The 14,491-nt window shown below is 40.7% G+C and overlaps 1 protein-coding gene across 1 annotated transcript; it reads left to right on the forward strand.

Annotated features, from left to right (window-relative positions):
• On the forward strand, positions 1-14,107 carry susd5 (sushi domain containing 5). The gene is made up of 5 exons (XM_010734852.3): positions 1-377; positions 1,615-1,792; positions 7,283-7,392; positions 9,036-9,224; positions 9,993-14,107. Exons 1-5 carry the CDS (start codon positions 296-298, stop codon positions 11,900-11,902), a joined length of 2,469 nt encoding a protein of 822 aa, XP_010733154.2. The 5' UTR covers positions 1-295; the 3' UTR covers positions 11,903-14,107.
• The last annotated feature ends 384 nt before the right edge of the window (positions 14,108-14,491 follow it).

A 14,491-nucleotide genomic window follows, 5' to 3' on the forward strand; every position in this document is an offset into this window, starting at 1 on the left:
TTTACCAACACCGACACGCGAGTTTTCACACCGGTGCTCCATCTGCTTGCGAGGGCGACTATTTGGGGGAGATAAACTGCGCCTCGCTCCGGAGCCGCTCTGACTCGTTTTCTTTCCGTTATCACTGGCACTTGTCAACAAGAACACCTTCCTCGTGCTCAGTCCACCTCTGTCCACCAGGAGGGAAATATTGACCTGAAAGATTGTGAATACGTTTGGAACTTTTTTTTTTTTGAGTTTTTTTTTTCTTTCTTTGCCAACTTTAAAAGTGAGATTTAACCAAGAGCGCAGGAAGATGCTGGATCGTTGTAATCATCTATTCTTGCTCTTTGGATGCCTGGCTTGTCTTGTGGTGACCTCTGTTGTAAATGGAGACGGTAAGTTAGTATATTTCTAAAATTGAAGCCTTTATAACAGAAGAAAATGATAAAAGATACAAAATGAAATGTGGCAACAAAAATAGACTTCATCACAAACTTGCAATTTATTCCTAGTCATATTTATAAGCTTTTATTGGAATATTAAATAAGTTTTTATCATTAAAGTTTAGTGATGCACTAACTGTTATTGGCACCTGCCTTCTAGTCTCGTGTGTTTCGTAATCGTTCACTCTTTCATCTCTCTCTTTTCTCTATAATAAATGTTCATGCAATTCAAACCCCCCCCCCCCCCCCCCCCCCCAAAAAAAAAAGCCTAATACGTCTTATAAAGCTGTGCGTAATGGAAATACGCGCGCAGTCGTCTTTGCTCCAAGCTTGAACAGATCCAAATATTTAGACGAATTAACTCTCAAAGCACAAGAACACATTTCTGTTAGTGTTTCTGAACACTAATGACGTGACAATGAGGTGATAATGTGATTGATCACACCTGAAGCCAAACAACCATCACAGGAGGTGGAAGCAGAAATCAATCTACTCCAGTGTGCCATATTTGTATATATTTTGTCAACCTTTTAGCAGCTGCCGTCAAAGATGATTGTATTATATTGTTAGATTTATTGGTAACTGTCACTCAATGTGATAATAACCAATTATCTCAGTTAGGACATCCATCCATCCCTCCCTCCATCCATCCATCCATTATCTGTAACCACTTATCCTCATCTTGGGGGGCCTATCAGCTGAGGCCTATCCTAGTTTAGGATAGACATTTCTTGATTAATTGATGATTTACACATACCATACATTTACATACCTAATTAGGAATTAATTTTGGTATCAAAATCTATATTTGCACATTGCTACTCTAAAGTATGCATGACCTGCTTCACTGTTTAAATCTTACGATTGGATTCAATACTGTGTGGTTTTTCAGCAACTATTTCAATGGATGTCCAGAAAACCATATTAACAAAAATGGCTTGGTACACAGTTGAGGACATTAAAGCACAAATATAACCTATTGTTAGAATAAAGCTTCCCTTAGATCAGTGTACTCATCTTCCATTCATGATCATCTAATCTACAGGTGTTTTTTGTGAACAAATGCTTCCGTAGTTTGTCTTGCCACAGAAAAAAAAACAATATTGTGTAATTTAAGAGGCTTATGACAGGTAATAAGAAGTTTCAGAGGTTTTTCCTCTCACTCCCTGCTCCCTCTCTCTCTTCTCAGGTCGGGTGTTTGTGTTGGACCTGAGGAACTCCTCTGGCCTGCAGGGCTTCAGAGATGCTGAGCGTGCATGTGCCTCACGACATGCCCGTTTGGCATCATCAGCTGAGCTTCGTCATGCTGTGGTGGAGTGCTTCTTCTCCCAATGCACTCGTGGGTGGCTCTATGGTGGCACAGTTGGGTAAGAAAATAAGTGTTTGTGTAAGTAAATGTTTGCGCATGAAGGTCTTTATTGTTTCAAGGGCACATGTAGGGAGACTTGAGATTTCTAAAGATGTCAAAGGTCATTTTGGTGAGTGCCCCTCTGTGTGTGTGACGGAGGTCGCAGGGATGGATGAAAGAGAAAGGAAGTGAAGGCATCAGCGGCAGTTATAGAGCGAGTGGGAAGATAGAAGAAGAGAGTGACACATTTCAGGGGGGAAAGAGAAAAAAGAGAGAGGAAGAGAGGGAGAAAGACTCCTCTGTTCCTTCCTGGAGGAGGAGGGAATTCTGAGCCGGGGTGTCATGTCGACAACTGCCTCCATTTACACCTCTCATCTCCACGGTAACATGACACACAGCTTTCAGCACCCAGAGACAGACAGACAGATAGAACAGAGGGAGATTGACAACTTGTATCCTTAACAGTAATTGCAAAGACAGACCCGAAAGTATTGCGGTTGTGTAATGTATGTGGTTTCAAATATAGGGCTGTATGGTATATAGTCTTCAATACTACCTCAGAAACCTTAGATACTTAGTTGAGCTGAAATACCGTGCTGAATTTCTCAAAAGTGAGAAAGTGAAAGAGAATTGAGTACATAGTTCATGTTGAGACAGAAGAAACAGACAAATATTTCTGACTCAACTTCTAAACTATGCTGCCACTATTATTCCCATTTTTTATTAATCTGCCAGTTACTTTCTAGATTAATTGATTCATCGTTTCGTCTTTAAACAGAAAATAGCAATACAAATACCAAGACACTTTCCCAGAGGCCATGGTCTTTAATTTACAACCACAGAAAACAGAGAAAAGCAGCCAATCCAAAAGGTTCACTGACTAAAAGTTTCAGCTGTACTTTAAGCTACGAAGCACTGACAGTATATAAAGAATGGACAGCTTATGTGTGACGTCATTGGTAGGTTTTGAAGAGCCATTTTAAAGCTCAAAATCTGTCATGGATCATCGGCTGATCTGAGGCAGGCTAAATGATGCCTGGGTGCTCAAATAATCCACCTGTAATGGCACCTACCTGTTTATCAAAGTGGCCACAATGTTAATTAATAATAATGCATAACTTTGAGCCTTAATATCATTTGAACAGGTGAGTTCTATGAAAATTCAGACTCAGTACAGTTGTCATGAACGGGAAAACCAGGCTGTAAACATGTTTATTTCTGCTGTGAAGTTGGACATTTTAACATGGGCGCTTATGGAGATTGAAATGTTCTGTAGCCAGCTTCAAGTGGCCGTTTGAGAAACTGCAGTTTTTTGCACTTCCACATAGGCTTCTCTTCACAGCCGCTTGCTACAAAATCACAAATATAAGGACAAACACAGAATAAACAACAACAAGATAAAGATTGTACGTGTTTTTGGACAGCAGCGGTTCTTTAAAATGAACACTAACACTAGAAAGCTTATCCTCACAATGATCCTAACATGCTATTGTTCATCACGTATAAGGTTCACAAGTAGTTAGCGTGTTAACTAACATTTGATAATTAGAGTATTTGATCTTGAACCAAAGCATTGGACTGAGTGAAAGACTACATATCCCTAGAGCCATGCCACTAGCATATCTAGCTGAGATATCTAAGTAGACTAAATAGCCCTTACAGAAATGTGTCAAATGGGCTGAATGAGATATGGCATATCCAGGTGTAGCACATATTGTAAATGACGATTTCTTATGAATGACTTTGAAAATGAATATATGATTCATGGGAAACAACAATGTTTTTCCAAAAATCAATGGTTGTAGGAGAAATGACCAGTGTCACCAAACGTCTGCCTCAAAATGGCGGCTGCCCTAAGAATGACAAACACCTGGTCATGGGAAAAGCTGACACAGTCCCTGCTCACCATGAGTTGGCCAGTGGACATCAGCTTTCACACCCGCTTGCCATGTTTGACAGTATATTACCCATCTATATGTGTCTAAATTCATCTCCATCACCCCTCAGACCATCTCCACCTGGACTCCTCTTATTGTTCTGTTAAATTGGTGAAGAAAATAGAGATTAATGTCTCTTACATCTGTGTTATTGTTTCTTCTTCTTTTGATTCTTTCCAATATGTTATCAGGACATTCATCCTTTGCTGCCTGCTCCCTGTAGTAGATCTGTCAGTGTTAGCCACTGTCTTGAACACTCGTGTCTTTTCTTTTCAAAGTCAGGAGCTGCACACCTTAGAGCAATGATAATAATCACGAACAAAAGGAGAATTTCAGATATGTTCTGGTAGAATAAATTATTTATGCATTCATAACCATAAAGTCATATACTACATGATGACATCTAATGTTGCTTTGCATTTTGAGATCAGTTACTAAACCCCAATATCCTAATATTGTTTTTCTTACATACTGACATTTATTACACAAAACACTTTGTGTGTAAAGTCTGTGTGTCACAATAGCAGCTGTTGTTAGAGTGGTTATTTAATTATGTATGTACACTGTTATTTATGGGTAAGATTATGAAACACAGGGTGTGAGAGAAAGTATGATTTATGACCTACATGGCCTCTTGTACTCACCTCCTCTTGTTTTCTGTATCTCCTTTTGATATCTCTGTCATCTCACTCTTCTTTATTTGATTTAAAGCAGTCGAAGAGGGAGTTTAGAGCACATGCGGACACTCATCTTAGTACAATAACAACATGGACTTACAAACTGCAACATCTGCTGTCCAGCCATGGACCTCTTTTGCATGTCATGCCCTTCTGTCAGTCTGCATTTTAACTGTAAAACACAGTAAAACACCTAAACAATCATAAGTGAGCTAAACATTTTCAGGGCTTTTACTAACTTCTATGTTGTGTGAATTGTGCAGTTTTCTGGGGGGGGTTGTTTTTTCAGTTTTCAAGCTGGTAACGCTTTGCCGTTAGTGCCACTGAACATGTAGTCTCCAAAGATGCATTGACATCATTTTTCGGTCTGTTGCGTAATAACAAGTTCTTCTCAGACTGACCCCTCTACGTTGACGTCTTCCTCTTACCTGTCCATCATAGATCTGCTGCCCCGGTAACCAAACACAATAATACAAGCAGACTGAACACTCAGTTTTATACAAACACACACACACCTTTGGGTAATAGTTGTCATTTAAGGGAAGGATTTTTAGAAATGGTACATCGGTCCTGCTCCTGATAGAGGTCAGTTTCTCTCTCTTACACACACACACACACACACACACACACACACACACACACACACACACACACACACACACACACACACACACAGATGTCTGCAGGAGCTATAGTTTAATGTGAAAACAGTCTTTGTGTTTTTTGTCTCTCTCAAGTGTTTTCTTGGCGATTTCTGTCTTGCTGCCGTTTCTCGCTCTCTCAGACTTTTATCCTTATAAGCTGAAGTTAGCATGGCACAAGCATGCAGTATGACTCACACTGCTACTCACAGTCTAGCTGCACTGCCAGTCAAATTCTTTTCAATTACTGGTGCTTTCATTAACTCTGTTACACACACACACACACACACACACACACACACACACACACACACACACACAAACACGCACACAGACACACTCAGTCTGCACCCAGCACCTTTTCCATTTAATGATGCTTGATTAATAAGATTGCCGGTCAAACCTGTTATTTATGAAAAGTGTAATATGTCTGACTTTTAATGATGTCTCTCAACTAAGTTTGATTGAACAAACTTTGATTGGTGTCGGCAGCTGCTATGGGAACATGGTTTGGTTGGCCTGGGAAGTCTGAGTCAGCCTTATCTGGTGTTTTTGGATGACAAATAGGTTAATGATGCTATAAACCTTAATGTGGCAACAAAAATAGACTATTTACTCAGCTTTTTCTTGTCCACTTGTAGGCGTTGCGCCCTGGTCCCATTATTCATTTGGCCCATGGGGAATGGGGATTATATTAAGCCCCTAATGTTATGATTGTTCTATATGAAGTGGACTATGACTGAAGGCTTCTGCATGGGAACATCTATTCATAATGTATCACAGTGTGATAATATTGTGCCTCAGGCTTCGACTGCTGATACTGCAGCATGTCTGAGATGTGATATGTGTTCCTGAACTCTGAAGTCATGCTGTAAAAATATTTGAATAAGCAACAAATCAGGCGGCGAGCAAGAGGGAAGCAAGTGCTGCACGTATCTGTCCATGTGTGTTGTCATGTTACCCGTATACATATAAACCAGAGCTGCAGCTTTACGAATGATTTATCTCACTTCACTTTATCAGGAGTGTTTGGAAATACACAGATCCTTTACTTAACGTAAGGGTACCAATACGTAGGAGTGGAAGTATTTGTTCTGCAGAAAAATGTCCCCTATGACTGAAATATCATTATATAAGACATTACTGGGTAAGCAGAATTTTTGCTGCTGTGGCTGCTCAAAGTTTTAACTTCTTTATGTACTGTTAGGTAGCTTCATCCACTGGTTCGCAGGCTGGGGGTTGAGCCCCGTCCAAAGAGTCACAGGATAAATCTGAGGTGGTCCTGACCAAGCAGCAACCTCCGTGGCACTGAAAGTGCCAAAGAACTGCAGTTCCTTTAAACGGCCACTTGACACTGGCTCCAGAACAAGTCAATCTCCATAAGCCCCTATGGTAAAATGCCCAACTTCACAGCAGAAATAAACATGCTTACAGCCTGGTATAAAAAACTGTTTTGGTCTCTATAGCTAATTTTCCTGTTCATGACAACTGTACTGAGTCTGAATTTTCATAGAACACACCTTGTTACTTATATTAAGGCTTAAACGTTACACATAATTAACAGTGTGGCTGCTTTAATTGACAGGTAGGTGCCGTTACCGATGGCTTCTTTGAGCACCCAAGCGTCATTCGCACATATCTAGCTGGGAAGTGGAAGAGGCTGGACTACCAACATGACGCACAGATTTTGAGCTTCAAAATGGCTTTTCTAAAAACCTATGGGTGGCAACACAGATACGCCGTCCATTCTTTATACTGTCAGTTGCCGAGCCCCTCCAAAGAGAGATAAACCTGAGGTGGTCATGACATAAGATGATTTTTTTCTAGTAACTACTTACTTACTAATTACTGTTTTGTCAAATGTTGGATTATTTTACTTCCTTGGGCTTCTAAGAACTCAGACATCTGAAACATAATGATTTTTAACAATAAATAGTAGTTTATTATATTTATGTTAAATCTTAATCTGAAAAGTAAGTAGTGACTGAAGCTGTCAGATAAATGTAGTGAACTAAAAGGCTTCATATTTTCCTCTGAAATGAGTGAGTGTGACTTGAGTATGAGAGTGTGTTAAAAGTAAACACACTGGGTTTAATTATGACCACCCTCAATCCTGGAGTCCCTGAGGGGTGCTTAAATGCTTCGCCGTAGGACATTTGTTCCCACAATCACATAGTAATTAATGAGTGTGTTGGTGTGTATGTGAAAGCTCTCCAACATGAGTTGATTTGCCTGTCTGTTTATCGATTTGTAGGACCACAGTGTGTAATGTTGAGGGCAGCGCACTGAAAGCAGTGGATGTGAGAACAGAAAATGCCACAGAGGACGCTGCACACTTGGACGCCTTCTGTATCAAAGACAGAGGTCAGTACAACAAACAAACACAGATATATGCACTCATACTTTATAAATCTGCTCATAAAGATCGATGTTGTGATTCAGGATATGAATGGATGAGCTTTGTGAGTATTTGTGTGCGTATGTGTGTAGTCTTATATCCTGACATATTTACTGAGGTGTGAAAGAGGCTGTGTTCCTGCACTCCTTCCACCTACACCACCACTTTCAACACCCTCCTGTGTTTTTGCTCACTACTTCTACTCATTTCTGTCATTATATACCAATATTGCTGCCTTCTCATAAATATGAGCGCGTGATGTGTATGTGACGATATAACAATCCATGAATGTATGTAAGCCCTGACGGAGCTGAAGCGAAATTCCACACACCTATTCCACTGGCACGGATCCACGGAGAGGGGAGGGGGCCGGTCGGTGGTTGGTTTTGGATCAGACTATTTCTGGACAGCATCCAGAAGAGATCTCTAGTCCTTCCTCATAAACAGTAGAGCTACTGTGGATGTTTATATACTACACACCCTGAGGCTGGAACAAACACTCTGCTGTGGAAAAAAATGAACAGTACAGATCCACTTAAAGCGATGACACAGCTTCACAGTCAGGCCTGTGGTTGTGGCTACCATTATGGTTATGACAGGAAGTTTGGAAGTATGAGGTGCTCCATTATCATTATTGTAAATTACATCAATTGTATTGGCAAAATATTATGAATATGTTTATATTATAATAATGTATTATAAAATACCACTCATTTTTGTTTTGTTTTGCTATAGTTTTACGATCTTTAAATGTGTTTTTGTACTCTAGACACTGGTTTGAAATCATCTTAAAATATTGAAAATCTATCTTAATAGACTAATAAACTAATAAAATTTAATCGTATCACAAGGTCTTTGGAGTTTGCCCAGCTGTCATTATAATGTAGATCAAGATAATAAACAGTATAATAATTTATCATATAGGCAGCTGCAAATCACGACTTCAAGATTCAAATCAGGCATTGAACTGATACAGTTGTCTGCATGGAAGGAACGACAATGCATCCAAAGATTTGTTTTGGAAACAGGTTGGAAAGTAATGTAAAGGACAGTGATTTATAGGAGTTGTAGTAAAAAAAAAAAAAAGTATATTTACAGTAATGCTACTATAAATTTAAATAGCTTTTAATAATTATTGGAACTTCATTCTAGAAAGAAAATCACCTGATATTTATTGTTTAATGTTACAAAAAGGTAAATAGAGACTGAATAAGATAACTGAAAACGCACTTTAGGGTCAACCAGCATGTTATTTTTTGTTAAACAAACTGTGTTGCCTTGGTATAATTCCCATAAAAAATTAGACCAGACAATACGTAACCTTTATCTAATCCCAGTGGGATTGTTAGCCTTTGTGTTTGCCAAAATTACAGACACATTTTCTGGAAATGCCTCCTGTCCCTTGACTCATTCTTATCTCTTTCCATTCATAAATGAGATATTGGTGCTGTGAAGCTGGATAATAATAATGAGTCACGTTTCATCAATCACAACTTGGACATTAAATAGGGATTGCATCATCTTTATCTAATAGTTTAACAATTCAAAGCATTTCTGTTCTACTTTGTAGGTTGAATGGGGTTTTTTTTTCTGTGTTTGTTGCTGACAGGTGTGCCGTGTGGTGACCCTCCATCCTTTCCCAATGCCCGTCTACAGGAGCACTCTGGGTATGAGATGGGAGATGAGCTGCTGTATACATGTGTGCCAGGTTATGTAATGCCCAGTGGGCACAGTGCCTTCAGCCTGCTGTGTGACAGCTGTGGGGAGTGGTATGGACTGGTGGAGATATGTGTTAAAGGTAAGAAGGTCTTTAAATTGTGTAAGTTAGAGAGGCAGAAACAAGCTTTGACCTCTTCAAAGGTTTAAAGCTTTGACCCAGACAGGAGACCACACTAAGGTCACCCTCCTGCTTGTTAGCTCCCATTGTTGTTAGGTGGCCGGTGCTTGATTCCTGGCTTTTGGAAAACAGAGTCTCAGTTGTGAGTTGAGATGAAAATGGCTGCTATGACACCTCAGTGTGACATGCCATAGTGTGGCCCTGTTCATAGCAGAGGGAGAAGGGGCAAGAGCTGTCTGTGAATGCAGAATGCCAGGCCTGTGTCCATGGTTAGAGTTTGAGTTGAGTCCAAAGTAACAGCATCTCTAAAAATTCATTGTGACCAGTAGGCTACAGAAAGTCATTGTTCCTGACTAGAAAATAATGAGCTTTGTAGGTGCTGGTAGGCTGATTTCTTTTACATTTGGATAGAGCAAGTCTAGCTGTGGCCCAGTGTTTCCAGTCTTTACAATAAGCTAAGCTAACTGGCCATAGGTTTATACTGAACTGAGATATACAAGAGTGGTATACATCTTCTCATCTGACTCTTGAGAAGAAAGCAAATACTCATATCTTCCGAAGTGTCAAATTATTACTATAAGGGGTCCAAAATGTTTGGGAACCACATCTCTAAATTACGTACACATTGTCATAATCTAAAATCTGTGTATAAATTGTCAAATACCTCTTTGAGTTGAGTTGTATGTCATGAATGTATCAAGTAAAAATGTCCTTGTTGTGTTTCTGCAGATGAGACTGAAAGCCACATAGACTATGAGGACAAGTTCACAGATTCTTTTGGAGAGGCAGAACGCCACAGTGAAAGACCAGAGGAGGCTCATGGTGAGATTTACGAGGAGGTACACAGACCTGCTTACCCAGAGCGGACCATGAGTCAGGAGCAGCAAGAGACAAGCTTCAGTGTTGAAGGTGAAGAGGAGCACCAAGATCAACATAGGGAGCCTGATGTGGCAGGAGAGCTGATTGTTAGAAAAGCTGTAGAAGGAGAATCAAAAGAGGAGGAACGGGCTGTTGAGGACTCTGTAGGCCATGCAAGGTGGGAGCAGGAAAGGAGGGAGGTGGTCACGACTGTTGCAGTGGCAGCCACAGAAGCACCAGTCTCTCTTCTCTCCCAGAAACACCTCTTCTGGTTCCCCTCCTTCCAGGATGAAGGACATCCTGTGTCCACCAATCCAGCTACACAGACTACACAGAGGGCCTCAGGCGCTCAATCAGAAGAGAGTAAAGAGCAGGAGAGCCAAGAAACACATCACCACCAGCGCCCAGTTGATGTTGACGATCATGAAAGCTATGATGATCATGACACAGATGACCAAGATGATCGCATTGACAGCAACCATGATGACCTGGATGCCCATGACGACAGCCACCCCGATGACCAAGATGACCATGAAAGTCACCAGGACGAGGAAGAACATGACGACGACCGTGTGAAACATTACATTCCAGCTCAGCATGATGATCTGGATAGACGAGACCGCTACAAAAGTCGCGAAGATCATGATGACCATTATGACATGGGTGAACACGAAGACGACCGTGATCGCATTCGCTACGGCAGCCAGGAGTACGATGATCGAGATGATACTTACGATGAACATGAAAGCTATGAAGAGCATGAAGATGTGACCGATGATCATAGTGACAATGATCAGGAAGAACGTCCTGATGGCTCTCCGGAACATCCAGACCGTGATGACCATGATGACCATGATGACCATGATGATGGCGAGGAGCATTATGACCTAATGGAGGATGATAAGGACCATAATGATCATGATGATCATGAACCCGATGACCATGACCACTATGATGATCATGATAGCTATGAAGATGTTAATGGCGGTCAGCACGTCATCTATTCTCTAGCAACAGATGATCGTCAGAACATCACTCAGAAAGGAGAAGCAGGAAAGGCCACCACAGATGAGACCTGGCTGGATGGCTACCCTGTTGTTCCAGAGAAAGAACAAAATGGTGACTCCACAACGGAAAGGGTAAAACCAGCAGATAGAGAAAGGGGGACAGCTGTCAGGACAACAGACAGACCCAATGAGGTGGAAATTCGTAGACCTGTCCCTTACACCAGCTTACCAGAGGTGCCCGAGTCTCCTACCACAGAGCCTTTCTTAGAGCAAGGGGGAGTGGAGGAGAAGTGGCCTGCCTTCATCCCCACTGCTGCTCCCTTTCCTGATCACTCAGAGCCCTCAGACTCCCCCTCATACTCCTTGGACTATGACACACAACAGGCAGCTCCCACCGACTCCTGGCTTGGTGAACTCACTGAGCACCCCTTCCTCGATCACCACCCAGCTCCACCAGTACACGACGATGACATTGTAATGGAGGAGCATACTGTGTACAATCTGCCTGGAGAGACCGGCGAGAGGGGCGAGATGGAGGGAGAGATTGGGGAGACGATTTGTACAGGTGAGAACTGCCCTCCTCCAAGCTCCTCAAACCGAGGTCCCACAGTGGCAGCCATAATTGCGGTGGTGTGTGTGGTCGCTGCGGCAGTCATCGTCGGGGTGTGGTGTTATCGACGGCAGCAGCAGAAGAGCTCAATGTACGAGATGAACGGGAAGGGCCAAAGTCAGACCAGACAGGGCCAACAGATAGAGATGCAGCAAAAAGTGTAAGAGTGAGGAACGAGGGACACTGATGGAGACATTTAGGAGGGATAGGAAGATTCAGATGAATTTGAGAGGAACATGCAGCCCCTCATCTTGCTAGAAAATAGCAATAGTTAAAGATTTTGGGTGGGTATGAACAGATTTGGGGAGAAATGGTAAAACAGTAAGAACTGATGCTTAACATGACACCTGAGTGAAACATGATGGTAGCAGTTTTTCTTCACCCACTCATTGATTTTAACATATATTACTCATCTTTGTTATACCCACCCATCATTTTCAAAGTCTGAAAATCTAGCTGGTCTGGTGAGGGGGCTGTGTCTGGACTGGACTCCAGGAACTAAAAAAGGAGGTTATAGGGAAATGACCATGTAGGAAAACCACAAGAAGGCATGCCTGCTCGCCTGAACATATGAACTGAGACTTCAACCTCCAAAGCTCTTGGACATTGTGGTAAAGATTCTCTGTGTTACCTTGCTGTTATTTTTGTTGACTTGTCTTATTGTTGATTTTGCTGTATTGTTTTTGATTTTCAAACTTTTTTTTTATTTGTCTTGTCTTATCGTGATGATGAAAAAACTGTATTCCACTTGTTATTCTACGACAAGAGGGCTAAAGTTCAGAATACTTCAGCTCATCGCAACAGGTTTGGGCTGGTAGTCCCAAATGAACGACCAGGCTTCTGTCAAACCAGCATGAAAGGAAAAAATGATGATCATGATTATAACAGAGGAGAGTCGAATGAGCATTATGCATGGAAAGGTGTGAGAGAGAAGGATGACAGGTGAAACATTTTGAGATCTTCCTGCCTCTGTTGGTTTTGACGGGCGGCTGGTGAGAGATGTCCGTCCAGACTGCATACTCAGCCCCTGTGTATGTGTGTGTGTGTGTTTGTGTGTGTTTACGTGTGTCTGTGCGTGTCTCAGGTCTGTGTAATCCACCAGTCAGCAGTGCGCTGTGTTTGCTGACGGCATTCAGACCAACAAGAGATCAAACATTGTGGTTGCTGCCATGGCAACAGAGAGAAACTTAAGTCACAACCCCCAGTTATAGTTTTAATTTAAGGATTAGAAATAGTTTGATGGTTTAGGGTGTTTAGATTAGTAAATTATGACTTTGGATTAAAGAATTAGGGCTGGACCACATGCCCAAAAATGTATGATAAATTGTTACATTTAGCTCTGTAATGATAAATGTAATATGACATATTTTTCAGTAAATCCGTGGATTGTATTTCCTTATATTTCCTTTCCTTTACTTGTTAAGAATTGTTAATTTAATGTCAGTGGTTGTTGTAGTTCTTCTAATTTTAAATATTTGGGACTATTTGCCCATTAAAAAACTGCAATATGAGTAAGTTTAGCTTGGTTAAGAGTTCATAATGTCTGTAAAAATTGGTTTATGTTCAGTCTTAATTACAAAAATAAGGACATTACAATGTACTATATCTCTGTATGATTCTGTGATATTTATACTCTTAACGTTTCTGTACTGTCCAAAATACTTGCAAATACAAAATAAAAAAGCCCAAATGTAAATGAATACATTCAGCCATAAGAGGGTTTAAAGTTTATAATTCTGTTCATGTACAGAGACTACAAAAATGTCAACTAATGTGGGTGGTGGATTGTAGACGAGGCACTTCATGGTGTCATAAGTCATAGACAATGATTTAATTGATTTATTTCAAATTTCTAATCACCACTTTTTAATTTCCATATTGTGATGTCTAAACGCGAATCAACACTAATGTCATAATGTGGTGAGGGCATGGGGAATAAAGTACCTGTTGTCCATGTGTTTCTGTAAATATGAACTGTAATGACTTGCTGTATATACGGTACTGTAGCATTACTGGTGGTGTGTTTCTTCACCAAGACAGAAAAGTTGACAGTAGACATTACCTCTTCATGTCTTACACAAGGTCAGCTCATCCACACAAGATCTACACTACTGCCGTTCACTTCACCTACTATTAGACACTGTTGTTTAAACACAATACTGGCAATAGCATAAACAAAGACCACACTGTCAACTATCAAACAATAACCTGTCATACACACCAGGTTTGAGCAAAATCATGACAAATTTAACTATTTTGACTCATTCACATGATGCTAATATTTCCTCTTCATCTCAAAGAGCCTGATGTGTGTGATGTCAGGATGAAATGTGTACTGTATGTGTTCTCTACGTCACAATAAACTCTTAAACATGTGGTTTTAACTCTTTGATTTTTGTTTTTATTTCCGTCAAGGTCAATCTGACACATTCACTGACTAGTCCATTATTAAGGTGTGACTTTAACCTGTGACCTTTCTCCTCACAATCATCCCTTTATCTTCTACCAACCATCATCCCCCATTTTTTTGTTGTAATATGTTCCAAAAATGTTTAAAAAGAACAAGTGTACAGATAACAGATAAGACATTCGCAAGGGAGAAATAGAAGTAATAAAAGAGACATAAATACAGGCAGGAGAGGAATGAGAACGCAGTCAGAGACACACTGTAATACAGCGAGAATGTTCCTCAGTGGGTTTTTAACATCACTGTGTGACAAACTGCACAGAGACTCAATGTTCAAACTTTATTA

The sequence above is a fragment of the Larimichthys crocea genome, chromosome XIII (genome assembly GCF_000972845.2).
Source record: "Larimichthys crocea isolate SSNF chromosome XIII, L_crocea_2.0, whole genome shotgun sequence".
NCBI lineage: Eukaryota > Metazoa > Chordata > Actinopteri > Sciaenidae > Larimichthys > Larimichthys crocea.

What these genes read in the sequence shown, in the direction of transcription:
- susd5 (XM_010734852.3), top strand. Translation starts at nt 296, where the DNA reads ATGCTGGATCGTTGTAATCATCTATTCTTGCTCTTTGGATGCCTGGCT. An exon ending in CTTCTGTATCAAAGACAGAG is followed by an intron (nt 7,393 to 9,035) that starts GTCAGTACAACA and finishes TGTTGCTGACAG; the next exon opens with GTGTGCCGTGTGGTGACCCT. An exon ending in GGTGGAGATATGTGTTAAAG is followed by an intron (nt 9,225 to 9,992) that starts GTAAGAAGGTCT and finishes GTGTTTCTGCAG; the next exon opens with ATGAGACTGAAAGCCACATA.